At 40.5% G+C, this 16,701-nt stretch overlaps 1 protein-coding gene across 3 annotated transcripts; it reads left to right on the top strand.

Annotated features, from left to right (window-relative positions):
• Positions 1-7,194: 7,194 nt before the first annotated feature.
• MRPS33 (mitochondrial ribosomal protein S33) lies at positions 7,195-16,226 on the top strand. Of its 3 annotated transcripts, none has more exons than XM_005550959.3 (3): positions 7,195-7,247; positions 11,778-12,019; positions 15,859-16,226. In XM_005550959.3, exons 2-3 carry the CDS (start codon positions 11,805-11,807, stop codon positions 15,962-15,964), a joined length of 321 nt encoding a protein of 106 aa, XP_005551016.1. In that variant the 5' UTR covers positions 7,195-7,247; positions 11,778-11,804; the 3' UTR covers positions 15,965-16,226. The 3 variants fall into 3 exon arrangements, with proteins under 3 accessions (XP_005551016.1, XP_005551017.1, XP_065398753.1); XM_005550960.5 differs by lacking the exon at positions 7,195-7,247 and adding an exon at positions 7,480-7,608; XM_065542681.2 differs by lacking the exon at positions 7,195-7,247 and adding an exon at positions 7,480-7,807.
• Positions 16,227-16,701: the final 475 nt, after the last annotated feature.

Here is a 16,701-nt window from a genome sequence, read left to right as displayed (position 1 = left end):
CCCTTCACGACTGGGCTCAAGGAACACAAAAAGGTCAACTTGTTTTTGCAACTGTCTATTGTTTTTCAATAACTAATATATAGGAATAGATGGAAATAGAGATTTCTCCGAAACAGTGCTGGATGAATTTCTGAAGAGGCTCATACAACCTGTTCCAGCACTTGGTGACCATTGTTTGTGTCCACATTCAATTGAGTTGAAATTTAAAATTTAACTTTTCCTGCACACTCACCAATCCCACCACTAGGTATTTACCCAGAGGAAAAGAATTCATTATATGAAAAAGATACTTGCATACGCATGTATGCAGCATATGCATGTATAGCAGCACAATTTGCAATTGCAAAAATATGGAACCTACCTAAATGCCCATCGATCAATGAGTGGGTAAAGAAAATGTGATATATATATCATGTAATACTACACAGCCATAAAAAGGAACAAAACAGTGGCATTTACAGCAATCTGGATGGAGGTGGAGACTATTATCCTGAGTGAAGTAACTCAGGAAGGAAAGCCAAACATCATATGTTCTCACTTATAAGTGGAAGCTAAGCTATGAGGACACAAAGGCATAAGAATTATATAATGACTCTGGAAACTCAGGGGGAAGAGCGGGAGTGGGGGTGAGGATTAAAAGACTACACATTGGGTACAGTGTACACTGCTCGAATGATGGTTGCACCAAAATCTCAGAAATCACCACTAAATAAACTTATCCATGTAGGGCCAGGCGCAGAAGCTCATGCCTGTAATCCCAGCACTTTGGGAGGCCAAGGCAGGTGGATCACAAGGCCAGGAGATCGAGACCATCCTGGCTAACACGGTGACACCCCGTCTCTACTAAAAATACAAAAAATTAAACAGGTGTGGTGGCACACACCTGTAATCCCAGCTACTCGGGACGCTGAGGCAGGAGAATCACTTGAACTAGGGAGGCAGAAGTTGCAGTGAGCTGAGATCACACCACGGCACTCCAGCCTGGGTGACAGAGCAAGACTCTAATAAAATAAAAACAAAAACAAAAACACCTTATCCATGTAACCAAACACCACCTGTTCCCCAAAAAACTACTGAAATGCAGGAAAAGGTCTCCCTGTGTCACCTAGACTCTCGAACTTCTGAGCTCAAGAGATCCTTCCGTCTCAGCCTTTCAAAGTGCTAGGATTACAGGCATGAGCCACTGCACTTGGTCGGTTTACATCATTGCTTTTTCTCCTTGAAGTTATATTCTACTCCTCTCACAAAATGTTACTTTATTTTAATATGTTTTTATGCTTGAAAGCTTTTAATAACCATGTGTCACATTTTCCTGCAACAAAATAGTTGTCAATTGAATTTTAACTTTTTTAACTTCTATGACAAAAAGTATGTGTTAAAAACATTTTTCCCTTTGGATTGAGTTATCCTTACAAATTTTTTGTACACAAATGATCAAAGTGACTTAAATATATCATGAATTTTGATGAACACTTATAAACAAAACACTTCTTAACATATCCCTTAATAGATGAAGCTTTCCCCATTTAATTAATATATTCAAATATGACTTTTTAATTGCTTGAAGGGGAGAGCATTAATCCTATTACTATTTTCACTTAAATGGATGTAAGCATTGAGAAAATGTGTTCACATAAGTGGATGGAAATGGGAAAACCTGTGTTAGAGCAATATCACACAATTTTTTAAAACCACGGTTTAAAAAAACACAGAACATAAAATTTACCATCTTAACCATTTTTAGTGTACAGTACAGTAGTGTTGACTATATGCACATTGTTGAGCAATAGGTCTCTAGAACCTTTTTATCTTGCAAAACTGCAACTCTGTATCCATGGAACAACTGCCCTTCCTTGCTTCCTCCACCCGCTGGCAACTACCATTCTACTTTGCATTTCTAAGAATTTGACCACTTTAGATGCCTCATATAAGTGGAACCATGCAACATTTGTCTTTTAGTGACTGGCTTATTTCCCTTAGCATAATGTCCTCAAGGTTCATCCATGTTTTAGCATATGACAATATCACCCAATTATTTGAACTCTCTCTGAGTTATATGACAAAGGTACACAGAAATCTATTACAAAAATTATTTAATTATCTGTCAGCTAAAAACTTACCTAGTTCCTTCTTCTTTTTCTGAAAACAAAGAATTACTTTCAACCTGACTTTTAAGAGCATGTACAGTCATTCGCTTTCATAATGTTTGGGAAATATACCAAAAAGGCAACACCAAGATTTGCAAAATCTATATTTGTTCTGTTTTCATTTAGAATCACCTTGTTTTGTCCAGGAACAGTGGCTCATACCTGTAATCCCAACACTTTGGGAAGCCAAGCAGGGAAGGATCACTTGAGTCCAGGAGTTCGAGTCAAGCCTAGGCAACATAGCAACACCCAATCTCTACAAAAACTTTAAACAGTAGCTAGGCATGGTGGCTCATACCTGTAGTCTCACCTACTCCAGAGGCTGAGGTGGGAGGATCTTTGAGCCCATCCAGGGGTTAGCAAAATGGAAATATTGTTAATTTTGACACAAAATATCTTTTATAAAAAGATTTTATCTCATCATGCACTTTTACATTTTTGCCAAACCTTGGAGCTGTAGATATGGCTTATTCAATTCATAGAAAACACCCATTAGCCACATCATCTAATTAGTAAAGCTAATCCTCATTGTCAAACCAATCATCTAGGTCAGATTTATTTTCTAACCTCATTTTTAACTCAACTAAATGTATTAGAATATGTATTTTTAGGTTTTTTAAGCTAGGAAATTATCAAATACATCTCATAACCTCAAATATTAAAAGCAGTCAAGATTTAAATGATATCAAAACTATTAGAATAGGTTTATCCACTTTTATTATACACCATAAAACTTAGAATAAATCTTTATGGTTTTTCTCATTACTTATTTCATAATAATAAAACATAATGTGCAAGATAAATGTTATTTATGAATTAGAGTATAACAGGCAGGATTCCTTCAGTATCTGTGTGTATACTGAACTTTGGTTTTCAGCTTTTAGGAACAGCTGAAGAATAATAATATATAAATATTCTAGAATAGCTCTAAACAATTTTTTGGAAATCATAATCAAAATGTTTCCTATATATTTAATGAAGAATAAAATAATATGCTATTTTAAAAGTAATTAGCTTAGAAGCTAAAGCATAATTTTGTTTTTGTTAATAAGAGGCAGAAAGAAGTCAGGATTGAAGTATTTCTCTATTTCATAATAGAATTTGATAAAATAAGTGTATTAGACAAGATAGGCTAGGTCATGCTCCAATAACAAACAACAAATTTGTATGACTTAAAACAAAGGCATGTGAATTAAAACAACAACAGCTCATTTCTAACAAAAGCTATTATTTCCATTATGGGCTGGTGGAACAGGATCAGCCCCTCATAACGATTCAGGAGCACAGGCTGACAGAGCAACAACTCTCTATCTCAGAGGGGAAGGAGAGCTCTGGAGTTTCATCAGGGTAAATAACCACCCTCATCAGAAGGTGATGCTTCACATCTGCTCATAACTCATTGGCCAGAAAGAGTCACATGGTCCTAACCAATCTCAAAATTCCCATGAAATACAATCTAGCCAAAGTAGAAGGAAATGGAAAAGATCTGGTGAACTGTATCAGTGATCATCACAATACACTTTCACCTTCATTAAACATCACACACCAAATCTAAAATAAAATTATGTATTACTTTTGCACAGTTTATTCCAGTGCAATGTGAAAAATATGAAGGTACTTGAAAATAATCTGTATGATATTTACAATGATCAGTGTCATGACCAGGAGCAGTGGCTCACATCTGTAATCCCAGCACTCTGGGAGACGGAGGCAGGCAGATCACCTGAGGTCAGGAGTTTAAGACTGGCCTGGCCAACGTGGCAAAATTCTGTCTCTACTAAAAATACAAAAATTAGCTGGGCGTGGTGGCAGGTGTCTGTAATCCCAGTTATTCAGGAGGCTGAGGCACAAGAATCGCTTGAACCCAGAAGACAGAGGTTGCAGTGAGCCGAGATCACGCCATTGCACTCCAGCCTGGGCAACAGAGTGAGACTCTGTTGAAAAAAAAAAAAAAAAATCTGTCACAAAGCTCCACTACTTCAGCTGTTCAGAGCTGTGTTTCTTTCCAGATAATGATATATCTTATGGAGAAGTACTGAGAATAGCTGAAAAGAATTGCTTAGGTTTAAATATTCGGGAAAAACATTGGCTTCGATACTTTCTTCAATGCTGCTTTGCTCTGCTCTCACCAGACTCTCCTTCAAAAACAATGCACTTTTCGACAGAGGACAGAAGAGATCTAATGATTAAAGGAAAATTACTGTCACTCTTACCACTAACATTCACACAGTATATCTGATTTCAGAAAATCACAACAAACCAACTACCATATTTCTGACAGTCGTACTTCACCGTTAAGTGGAATATATGTAAGATGGGAAGGGACATGAAGCCTAAGAAGGGTTGACAGTGCCTTGATTGATCATTAGAGGAAGCTTCCTCCAAAACATTTTGAATCTTCCTTTCATATGTCATCCTGGAAGGTATATCCCTCACACCTTGGGTGAGAGGGATATACCTTTCTTTTGTAAGGTCCAAGAACTGTTGTAAATGCAGAAGTAGAAAAGAACCTACATGATGCTAAGAAAGAGTATTTATGAAAATACGGTATCTGTAAATTGATTTACTTAAAGCAATAAATTTTCCCCTGCCTCTTGGACTATGCCACACCATAAGAACTTGAAGTTGATGTAGCTTTAATTCTTGCTCTGCCTAATGACAAAGAACATTTGCCAAAGAGTATGATGAGTAATGAAATCACTTAAAGTGGAGGCTTTCCATTTTACCCAACCGACAGCAAGAAATATAGTTATATTATGATCCAATGCACATATACATATTGTTTCATGAAACAAGTTACCCCTACTACATGTGATGCATTTTGATATTTTGTATCCTAATGTCTTTCTTTTAATGCTGTTCTCTATTCATTAAATTGATTTCACAGCCAACTAATGATTCACAGCACACAATTGGAAAACATAGGACTACAGAAAACAGAAATATATAAGGCAATATCTGATTTATAGAGCAATCTGTGATTATAAAAATTGCTCCCAAAAATGTGTTATCTTGGAGGTGTAAATGGGTAAGCCAAGGTCTGGTGAAGTTAATATCCATAGAAGGTTCAATTTTATTCTATTCATTTCATTTTTCCATCCCTAACATTCCAATTTTCCTATTGACCAGTGACAGTCTCTGATTGGTCAATTTCAAGGGCTTGCTCCTTCCAGTCCTGTGGCAGGCTGAAACTGTTCCCAAAGATAACAGATTCTGCAAATGTTACCAGATACGGGGAAAAGGCCTTTGAAGATGTGATTAAATTAAGGCTCTTCATATCCAGAGAGTATTTTGGATTAGCTCCGTGGATCCTAAATGCAATTACACATTCCTAAAAGGGAGGCAATGGGAATTCTGACACACACGGTGAAGGGAATGTGAAGAGGGAACAGAGATTTGAAGATGTTGGCCTTGAAGTCTAAAGTGATGTGGCCACAAGCCAATGAATGCCAGCAGCCACCAGAAGCTGGAAGAATCAAAGAACTGATTCTCCCCTAGAGTCTCTGGAGGGAACACAGCCCTGTCAACATCTTGATTTTGGCCCAGTGATGCTGATTTTGAATAAATGGTCTCTAAAAATGTGAGAGAATAAATTTCAGTTGCGCTACAACACCAAGTTTGTGGTATTTTATTATAGCGGCCTCAGGAAACTAATACGAACCCCATGAAATTGATTTAATAAAAGCGATAGTGCAAAGTACCTAAACAGTCACCTGAAACTCTATATACCTAGCTATGTTTCAAGAAAGATTCATGGTAGCTTACAGCAATTCACAAAACATTGATAACACCAATAATTCATTCGTGAAAAGGGAAAAACAGGAAGGATATACAAGACGAAGCCAACAAGGTTTATGCAAATATATATATAATATATATACACATATATATAAAATATATATACATATATATATATATAAATAGCTCTTGCCTCAAGCCAATTAAAATTTGGCTTTAAACCAAATTTACAGCTTACACGTAAAGGAAGTTTTCTTGTTTATATGATTAAGTAGCCATTAGATAAAAACAAGCCAACTCCACAGAAACAAGTACAAAAGACAAGATGAAATTCCTCCCAAAAGTTTCGCTCCTTAGGACTTCTTTTTCGGACTGCAGCCATGCATAGGATACTCATTACCCCTTTGTAAACGTAAATGTAGTCACTAGACCCAAATTTATAAGGCTGTTTACTATATGATATAGGTTGATAACATGTCAAAACTTAACTTGATAAAAGCAAATCCTATAGCATAGATTGATTAGACGTCAAACTCTAACTTAAAAGTAAATTCTGTAGGAGGAAAGAGGGTGTAAATACAATATCCACTACTAGGTAGGCAACTCACTGCCGATATTAATTCCAGGGTACATTTTGGAATATTTATAAAATGCCTTGAACGATGCTCAGAAACAAGTACTGTTTCCTCACCCAAACTATCAAACGTTGAGTAAGTGCTGCATACAATGCCTATGGGACGTGGCTTGCTTGAAAACAGATTTAGTATGGAGTGAAATACTCACAGTGTTTTCTACTATCTGCCCAGCGAGGTCTAGATAACTACCGAGGAGACAAACGTTCCATCCCTACTCCCTGAAGAAGCTCCTGAGACAATGGGGGAAAGTGCCGCTAACCCAGCGTAGGGGTAGCAAGGAAGGCTTGCAGCTGGTGAGCCTAATTAACTGTTAGAGGATGAGCAGATAGATGGAAGGGGAGGAGGATAGCGCCGAAAGTCGGTCAGAAAGAGCATACGGCACACGCATCGCCATTGCTTCAGAGCTTTTGGGGGCAGGTCTGTAGCCATTCCCAACAAAATATACTACCGAACCCTGCAAGCCCTTCCAGAGAGCCAGACCTCCCTAACTCTCCCCAGCGGGTCCTCTGCACAGGCGGCGGCGCTAGCCTCACTGCGCAGGCGCCAGGTACACCTCGGAGGCCTCAGGAGGGGGAGCCAGTAACTCCGGGTCCACTAGGCCTCCGCTCTAGCCGCCAAGCTTCTGTTTCTCTACTGCTCCCGTAATAGTTGCCTGCGCGAGTTTGGAGCCGGGTAGGGGGCGGGCCTTCCGGGACGAGGGCGCGTGGGTGAGGAAGGTCAGGTCCAGGTAAGGCTGTCAGTGATCTTTGGGGGTCTGCAGCGAGGGGAGATGACTGTAGAGGTCTATGGGGGTCTCCAACCTTGTAGAGTCGCCAGGAATAGGGCGAATCCATTTATTAGTGATCAGTTCGGGCGGTTCACGTGCATCACACAAATAACTCGGCCTTTTCCTGCGTCAGTTGGGGGATTTCTTAAACGTAGGATACCCGCGTTTCCGCTACTGTAATTTCCTCTCAGGCGCAGTTACTCTCTTCCAGATGGGTTAACAGTAGAAGGCTCAGTTTCTCTGCTCGCCACACGGCCTTCTGCACCGTAGCTTTGGGTGGTGGGCTGCAGATTAATTTTGTAACCACCGTAAGAAAAATACGGTAAGGTGATATTTAAGAAAAATGTTTGTGAAATGCGCTCCCGAGTCAAACGTCGGTTAACTTGACACTACTACAGCTCCCATCACAGTCAGGCATGATCGAGTCAGGTGGAGGGAGTCGAAGATTGTTCTTGCTGAACTGAATGCAGCTAATACACTTTCAGTGCCGTTGATGCCTCTGTGACTCCGTAAAATAATCGGTACCGGGCTTTTTTTTTTAAAGCATTCTGTTGAGATTGTTTTTATGTTTAGATTGTTTCTATGACAACGTGTGTACACTGTGAGTTCCTTGGATCCTGATGGTTATTAGGGTAGGCACTGTGCCGTGAATGTTGTATGTTAGCTTCACATCGCAGGTAGTATGACTGTCCTCGTGTGGTCGATGAGAGAACCTGGCAGAGAATAAACACCATTTAAAAACGACGTGACCATTAAAAGGCAGAGGCGAGATTATTGTGCAGCTGGTGCGTTCTGCTAACCAGTGGTTTCTGGGAAACTGGAGAAAGCTCTCTCCCAGAACGATTTACAGACACACGTACATACACATATCAGCATACAGATTTACACTTCCACTGTTTTCAAAACACATCCAGGTTAAGAACTCTTGCACTTCATCTTTACCTTTCAAAGAGAAAAGGCAAACCTAATACAAAGCCACTTATTGAAATAACCTTTTAAATGCATGAGACCTATCAAAAAGATCAAAGAAGTTTGCCGTTTTATGCCAAAGTAAAAATATGGGAATTTTCTTCTCATGTGAGCTTAATTTGTTTTGCTCAGCACATTTGAGTAACTTGTTTTTGCTTAGCATTTTCAGTTCCAGTTAACTTATTTCATGATAGTACAGTTTTCTTTAGTTCACATTTTAAGGAAGGTAACACTTAAAGTGGCTTGTTTTGTATTCCCTGAGAATGGCTTCATGTGAATCAAAATGTAATTGATATGCACATTGTAAGAAAAGCTCCCCTGTCATTCTTCGTGAGAGACATGTATCTGTGCACTGTGGAAGGAAACAACAAAGCAGTGTCATTGGTAACTGTTAAAAGCACTTTCCGTTTCCTCCTGTTTAGCAAGCCTGGGCTTTTGTTTCTAGTAAGGGATTTAGGTTTGAAGAGGCTTATTCCCTTTCTCTGTCATAAAATTTTAGGACTTGGATTTTATGATATAACCATGTTCCAGCCGATTCTAATGTGACCTTTTTACTTACAAGTTATGTATCCCAGTAATTTGCCACATTCCAAAATGGGCATGGAGATAACAGCAGCATCCTGTGATTGCTTCAGTGACTACTTACTGTCCCACTGAGTCCCTTCCTCCTCCTGGCTACCTTGGCAAGTTACCAAGGTGCTGGTCCTCTCCCTATGTTTCTCTGTCAGTCTTTGTAAGTGAGGTCATCATTCCAGGGAGGCACGAAGTTTTTACTGTATGGAATATGTATCTGTCTCTCTCTTTTTTTTTTTTTTTAACATGATTAAGAACAAGGAATAAATAAATGTGTCTATGTAGAACGTATGAAAACCAAACTTACAGTTCAGGGCTCGTTCTTTTTTGTAAGTTACCATTTCTACTGAGTGCCACTGTTACTCATTTTCCCACTAGTCCTGCAAGCTTTGTTTTCAGAAAAGGAAACTCAGGTTTAGAGAGGATGAGTAATGGTTCACAACAACCGGAGGATTAAGTGACAAAGCCAGTAGTCAAACCTAGGCCTCAGGAATCCCTGTTGCCTCTTCATTTACAAACGAAGGGACTTGGAGTTCAGAACAGAGGCCTGAAAACACTGGAACAAACTGGTAGTTCCCAGACCAGCTTACAGATACTGTGGAAAAACTCTGCAATTACAGCAGAAATCTATTCCGATGACACAATGGTAATTAAGCAAAACAAAACAAAGTTGATGAAGAAACTGTTGTTTTTTAATCTAATGTTTGGAAAAAGATAATTTTAAAGGGCAAAGGAAGAGAAAAAGCATGCAAAGAAACTAGGTGACTTCTGGACATTTGCAAGGCTTTTTAGAGGTTAATGGCACTGGTTTGTTTATACATTAAACTGTTAAATGACTTTTTTTCACCTTGAGACTATAACCCTAGTCCTAACAATCCCACCCCCAACCAGAGTTGGGAAAGAAGTGAATCAGGAAACTGAGAATGCTGAATGGAAAAGGAAGAACAGGCTGCAGATGGTGGGAAGGGAGGGGTGGGCGTTGGATCGGACAGTTCTACCATTGCCAGCCTTCAGGTGGCACTATTGACCGAAGATTGCTTGGTGGGTGTTCTGAATGGTTTTGAGGTTGACAGTTGGTTTGAGATCAGCCTCTGCCTTTTTTTTTTTTTTTTTTTTTTTTTTTTTTTTTTTTTTGATGCACAATCTTGCGCTGTCACTCAGGCTAGAGTACAGTGGTGCAATCATAACTCAGTGTAACCTCAAACTCCTGTGCTCAAGCGATGCCCCTCCTCAGACTCCACAAGTAGCTGGAACTACCGTGTGCACTACCATACCAGACTGATTTTCTTCTTTTCTTTTCTTTTTTTTTCTGTAAAAACAAGGTTTTGCCATGTTGCCTCGGCTGGTCTTGAAGTCCTGGCCTCAAGCAATCCTCCCATCTCAGCCTCTCAAAGTATGGGTTTATAGGCATGAGCTACCATGGCCAGCCTCCTCTGTTAATGGATCTTGAAATAGGCATTGAGGCCGGGCGCGGTGGCTCAAGCCTGTAATCCCAGCACTTTGGGAGGCCGAGGCGGGCGGATCACGAGGTCAGGAGATCGAGACCATCCTGGCTAACACGGTGAAACCCTGTCTCTACTAAAAAATAAGAAAAAAACTAGCCGGGCGAGGTGGCGGTCGCCTGTAGTCCCAGCTACTCGGGAGGCTGAGGCAGGAGAATGGTGTAAACCCGGGAGGCGGAGCTTGCAGTGAGCTGAGATCCGGCCACTGCACTCCAGCCTGGGCGACAGAGCAAGGCTCCGTCTCAAAAAAAAAGAAATAGGCATTGAAACTTCCTTAATTTAAACACGGTTTGTTTTCTTGCAAGAACTATTTTGAAATTCACTTGGCACCATGCTTATGTAGGAGGGTTTTTTGGTACATTTCTCCCATTGGTTTTTCAAGGTTTGTGCCTTTTTCCTGCTTGAATATCAGCACCTTTTCATCTCAGCTGAACTGTTTCCCAGGATAGTCTCTGAGTCAGCGAAGATTCTCATCTCACTACTAAACTTTCTTATAAATTGGCATATTCTGCCAACAATAACCCCTACGTCTGGTCTAAACTGAGTTGAGATAGTTATTCCACCAGCAGCTTTCTTGATTTTTATGTATCCCCTGTATATTTTTTTATGTCTATTAGCTGTAATTTGTTCATATCGTGGATATCATTCTTATACCTATTTCAGTGTTGTGCGCCTCTGAAGAAAAAGCTACTGTTTTCCGCTGATAAGAACTTAGCTAGTCTGCATTAAAGCAGAATGTATAAGATGGAAGATACAGCAAGTAACCTCACAATTCATACGTGCCTTCTATTTAGTAAGAAAATGAATCTTTTGAGCTATTGGATTTATTTCTATAGGGCTACTGTCTGTTTGTTTTTCCCAAATGGCTCTCAGTCTCTAGGCAAAATTCAGTTCAGTAACCTAGAAGCCAAATGACCTCATAACTCATTAGCAGCTCTCAGAGCCTTCTGGAGCCCTTGAGGAGAACAGTGTTCAAAGGACTGATAATAAAGACAACAGCATAATTATGTCTCTGCCATGATTACACCTTTTGATGGCAAGCAGTCAGCATATTAACGTTGCGGATTGCTTAGGTGGGTGTTTTCTGAAGGTATAATAATGCTGGACTAGGATAACTTGTTTCCCTGTCTTCTTCATCCCCAGCCTACAAATAGGTAAACTGACTGTCAGTAAATAACCTGGTGAATCACAAAATAGTTGGTTGTAAAGGAGGCAATACAGCAAGGAAGTAATAGCATGTAAACACAAAATGTAAAAATCGCAGCTGTAAAGCATGAAAAGGAAATAGCCATTTGGCCTGTGGATACTTCTCCACTCCTAGGCATATCCTGCCAGCACGGCACTGATCCATGAGCGGCTTGCTGTGTTTGCATTTTCTAAAGTATTCATTAGCTAATCTCGGAATTTCTTACCCTAACCTGTTTATCTTTCTTCTCATTTTCTATAGGAACTCTAACTCCTTGCCACTCAAGAAATGTCCTCCCTTTCAGAATATGCCTTGCGCATGTCTCGTCTCAGTGCTCGGCTATTTGGTGAAGTCGTCAGGCCTACTGATTCCAAGTCTATGAAAGTGGTGAAACTGTTTAGTGAACTGCCCTTGGCCAAGAAGAAGGAGACTTATGACTGGTATCCAAATCACCACACTTACACTGAACTCATGCAGACACTCCGATTTCTTGGACTCTACAGGTGATGACAAACACAAAGAGGGACCTATGAGAGACCTTTTTTTAGTAGATCAGAAAAGGAAAAAACTTAGCCTTTCTATCCTTGCAGTTTTGTTCTTACAATAGAGCCCAGGTAATTCAAAAGGTACAGTTTGCAGGAGAAAGGCTTCTTTCAAAATACCCATAATGGAGAGACCAAAAAAAAAGGAAATTCATGTTTGTTGGAAGATATATTTTAATTATGTCTACAACATGACTAATGTTGAATAGATACTGAGCTGTAGAGAAGTGTTTAATAATTTGTTAATCTAAGAGCACTCTAAAAAGGATGCCGAGAGGCCGGGCGCGGTGGCTCACGCCTGTAATCCTAGCACTTAGGGAGGGATTGGTGGGTGGATCACGAGGTCAAGAAATCAAGACCATCCTGGCCAACCTGGTGAAACCCCGTCTCTACTAAAAATACAAAAATTAGCTGGGCGTGGTGGCGCACGCCTGTAGTCCCAGCTACTCAGGAGGCTGAGACAGGAGAATTGCTTGAACCCAGGAGGTGGAGGTTGCAGTGAGCCAAGGTAATGCCACTTCACTCCAGCCTGGCAACAGTGAAACTCCATCTCGAGAAAAAAAAAAGATGCAGAGAAAAACTGGTCTAAGTACTGAGGAAGAAAGCCCCAGAAACACCACCAGGGCAGTGGGCTCTTGTTGTCAGATGAACGGAATCCCTGACCCACACTTGATCTGCTGCTTAACTGGTATGTGGGAGCCTTCTTTCTCTTCTGGTGGCATTTTTGTTGCCATTTCTTCCTACTCTCTTCTGGCATTTTTATTTTATACCCTTTTTGATATATTAATTTGGTCTGGATAAGCTATAGTTTGCCATTAAGGATAATATGTAAATCACACAGGTTCTTTACACCATATGTTTGTGTGTGTGTGTATGTCTAGGAAGTAGGTGCTTAGGACTGTATGCGTCTCTAAAAAGAAAAAAGATCAGGCCAGGCACAATGTCTCAGGCCTGTAATCCCAGCACTTTGGGAGGCCGAGGCAGGCGGATCACCTGAGGTCAGGAGTTTGAGACTAGCTTGACCAACATGGTGAAACGCTATCTCTACTAAAAATACAAAAATTAGCTGGGCGTGATGTCACACTCCTGTAATTCCAGCTACTTGGGAGGCTGAGGCAGGAGAATTGCTTGAACCCACGAGAAGGAGGTTGCAGTGAGCTGAGATCATGCCACTGTACTTCAGCCTGGGCGACAAAGCAAGACTCTATCTCAAAAAAAAAAAAATCAAATACCTTTGTGATCCTTTTCATTAAATTATTTTTTTGGCCAGGTACGATAGTTCACAGCTTAATCCCAGCACTTTGGGAGGCCAGGCGGGCAGACTACTTGAGGTCAGGAGTTCTAGAACAGCCTGGCCAACATAGTGAAACCCCATCTCTACTAAAAATACAAAAATTAGCTGGGCATGGTGGTGCATTCCTGTAATCCCAGCTACTTGGGAGGCTGAGGGCAGGAGAATCGCTTGAACTCAGGAGGCAGAGGTTACAGTGAGCTGAGATTGTGCCACTGCACTCCAGCAACAGAGCGAGATTTGGTCTCAGAAATAAAAAATTATTTTTTTTAATTACCAAACTAATACATGCGCAATACAAAAGAATTCAAATAGTACATAATTGTACAAAGTTAAAATACCATCTTTTTAAAAATTTAACAAGTTATAATTGGACTTGTCTTTGGGCAACAATACTAAAATTATTTGGAACCATTTATTCTAATACAATAGAATTAATAGTACAGCATAACATTCATTCCAAATCGCTAAAGATTGGTACATTCACTGTCCAGTGGCTATTTCTTACGTACCTTCCAGGTGCAGGCACTTAAGATGGCACTAGGGGAACAGCAGTGAACAAAATAGACGTGGTTGGTTAACATATCAGAGGTTACAATCTATGACATGTTTTGAATGTTTGGAATTGCTTTGGGAGTACCTCTCTTGCCATCAGTCTGGGCTCAGAAAATAAAAACTAATTTTATTATAACCCAAAATAAAATATTGGGAGGCACGTATCCTGAGGAGATTATAACCCATGAAAAAATCACATTCAGTTATTTTATCTTTTTGCTGCTGCTCTCTGTTTGAAGAATAAAGACTTAGCTATCTTTGGGGACAGGGAAAAATTACTTCAAGTATCCATAGAAAAACTTATTTTCATGTAGTCCCTAGGTATGGTAAATGACACCTTTAATGCTAGGCCTCCTGTGGCATCAGGCAGGATGAAACTAGACAGTCTCCAATAAAGAAAATATTATTCAGAGACCTGCAAAAGAGGGAGGGAAGCACCAGTTCTCAGAAACAATTGATCCATTCAGTTAACCAGGTGCCCGGCTTGTATCATCAACAGAGACAGAGTCACCAGAAAGCTATCTTTCTGTCCAATGGTTGATGAGAATGAGGGAGGGACAGAAGAGGGGGAAAAAATAAGTAAATTATGTGATCTGTTACAAAGTTGAACATGCTATGGAAAAAAATAGTAGAGCCGGCTGAGCAGGATCCAGAATGCCGACGGGGCCTGCAGTGGGTGGGGAGAGGCCAGATTACAGGATGAAACAGGACAGTCAGGGTCAGCCTCATAAAGGAGTCGAGGTTTAAGCAGAGGATTGAAGGTGGCGAATAAGCCGAGTAGGACTTGGGGAAGAGCTTGCAAGGCAGAGGGGCAAGAGCACGGCAAAGGCCTTGAGGTGGGAGTGTTCCTTTCCAGGAGGCATGCAGGTTACGGGGTGTGGGACTGGAGACAGGTTGCAAGGGGCTGTGAGGCCGTAGTAAGGACGATGGCACTTGCTCTGGTTGAAATGGGGAACCATTTGCAGGGCTGTGAACAAGAGTAGCATGATCTGACATATACTTTAGAAGAATTACAGCAGCTGCACTGCTGAGAATTATTTGGGGACACTCACCACTAATCCCAAAGAGTTGTATACTGTCCTTGATGTTCATGGATAGCCTAGAAAATTAAAACTTAAGCTCAGCAAACCCTTCTCTTACATTTGATTCATACACTGTTATTATCCATACTTTACAGGTGAGGAAACTAAGGTGCAGGGAGGTAAGGCCACTTATCCAAGGTGACAGATCTAGTAAATGGTGGAGCCATGATTTGAACCCAGGTTCACATGGGATCCAGAGCTTACATGTTTAAACACCATACCATTCTTTAGGTATCTGGGCTTAAGATGTAGACTTTTTTTTTATAGTATAAGTAATCATCAACTTCTATGCCATCCCCATACTTACATAGTCCTGGCTGCTTTGATTCCTTTAGTATCTGTCTTTTGATTTGGCTTCTTCTGCCTGAGCCTTTCCCCAGCAGCCTTTTTGTGGGAGTTACCTACTGCCACTAAGGTTTCACCATGTTGGCCAGGCTGAGCTTCCTCTAGACCTCACCCCATTCTGAGTAGATGCTAGTTCCTAGGGCAGTCAGGGTCTCTGTGTAGCTATTGAAGCTGATGCCCACTTTTTCCCCTCTCTGTGTTTAGTCTTAGTGTTGCAGGGAAATTCGGGGTAATCACTAGTGTTGTGTCATTGTTATGTAGGTTTACATAGGCTGGCCTGGGAATTTCACTGCAGCTTGTGGCATTGTTTCTGTGAAGGGAAACGGACTTATAAGCGAACTTTTGGAATACACTGCATGTCTATGATAGGGACTCCCTATACTTTTGTACACCAAGCTGAGCGTGTGGCGAACTTGTAAAAGTCAAAGATTGATAACCAGAATGACCCAGGAAAACAGCGCTAGATCAGTGTACTTTTCTACTCTCATAAAAATAACTGGTTAATTATTTTTTCCTTCTTCATTCAGAGATGAGCATCAGGATTTTATGGATGAGCAGAAACGACTAAAGAAGCTTCGTGGAAAGGAGAAACCAAAGAAAGGAGAAGGGAAAAGAGCATCAAAAAGGAAATAGTGTTGGTCCCTCAAGAGGGAGAATTTCCTCCTCAGTGGCAGAGAGAAGAAAGTGCATTTATTGTCTTTCCACATATTGGAGGAATGTCATCTTCCTGAATGAAGGTTATTTGGAGGAACACAGTCATCTCCTTGTTGAAATCTAATCCGGTTACATTGTGGCTGATTTCTTGAACACATTCTAACTGTGCACAATTATTTTGGCCTTGGCCATGTAATGTGAGGTTTACCTGATTCTCTAATGAAATAAATACCTAAGTTATTGTTTGACGATTTGTTTGGGGTAGGGTGGGATGGTGGGGAAATGGAGGGGAAACCTCATTAAGTGAGCGTCCTATAGTGTCCTCATTTCTCCCTTTTTGCTTACTCACTCACCCAGCCCTAAACTTCTTTCATCTTGGGCCCTTCAGCCACTGTCTCCACCACCAAGCTCACAAACTTTCTTTGTGTCTTCACCTACTCCTTTGAGAAATCTATTAAGATGAATTTGTAGGGTATCTTTTAAAAGGAAGTATTGAATACCTGCTCTATACAAGATATTGGGGCCCTGGTAATACAAGTGGTTAGCAAATATTCCCTACCTCATGTAAGTTTCAGTCTTGTGGGAGGGACTAATATTACATAATTACATACAATTGTATTACATGCTACAAAGGAAAAAGTCAGACTTCTGTAAGAGCATAGATGGATGGATGGATGAATGCAGAGAGAGATAGCCAGAAGCCCAAACCACGTTAG

This window comes from Macaca fascicularis, chromosome 3 (genome assembly GCF_037993035.2).
Source record: "Macaca fascicularis isolate 582-1 chromosome 3, T2T-MFA8v1.1".
NCBI classification, from domain to species: domain Eukaryota; kingdom Metazoa; phylum Chordata; class Mammalia; order Primates; family Cercopithecidae; genus Macaca; species Macaca fascicularis.
The sequence above is the reverse complement of the archived record's forward strand: the minus strand, read 5'-3'. Positions and strand labels throughout refer to the sequence as shown.

Coding starts and splice junctions, on each gene's coding strand:
- MRPS33 (XM_005550959.3), top strand. CDS start 11,805: ATGTCCTCCCTTTCAGAATATGCCTTGCGCATGTCTCGTCTCAGTGCT. Junction 12,020..15,858: donor CGATTTCTTGGACTCTACAG/GTGATGACAAAC, acceptor TTCTTCATTCAG/AGATGAGCATCAGGATTTTA.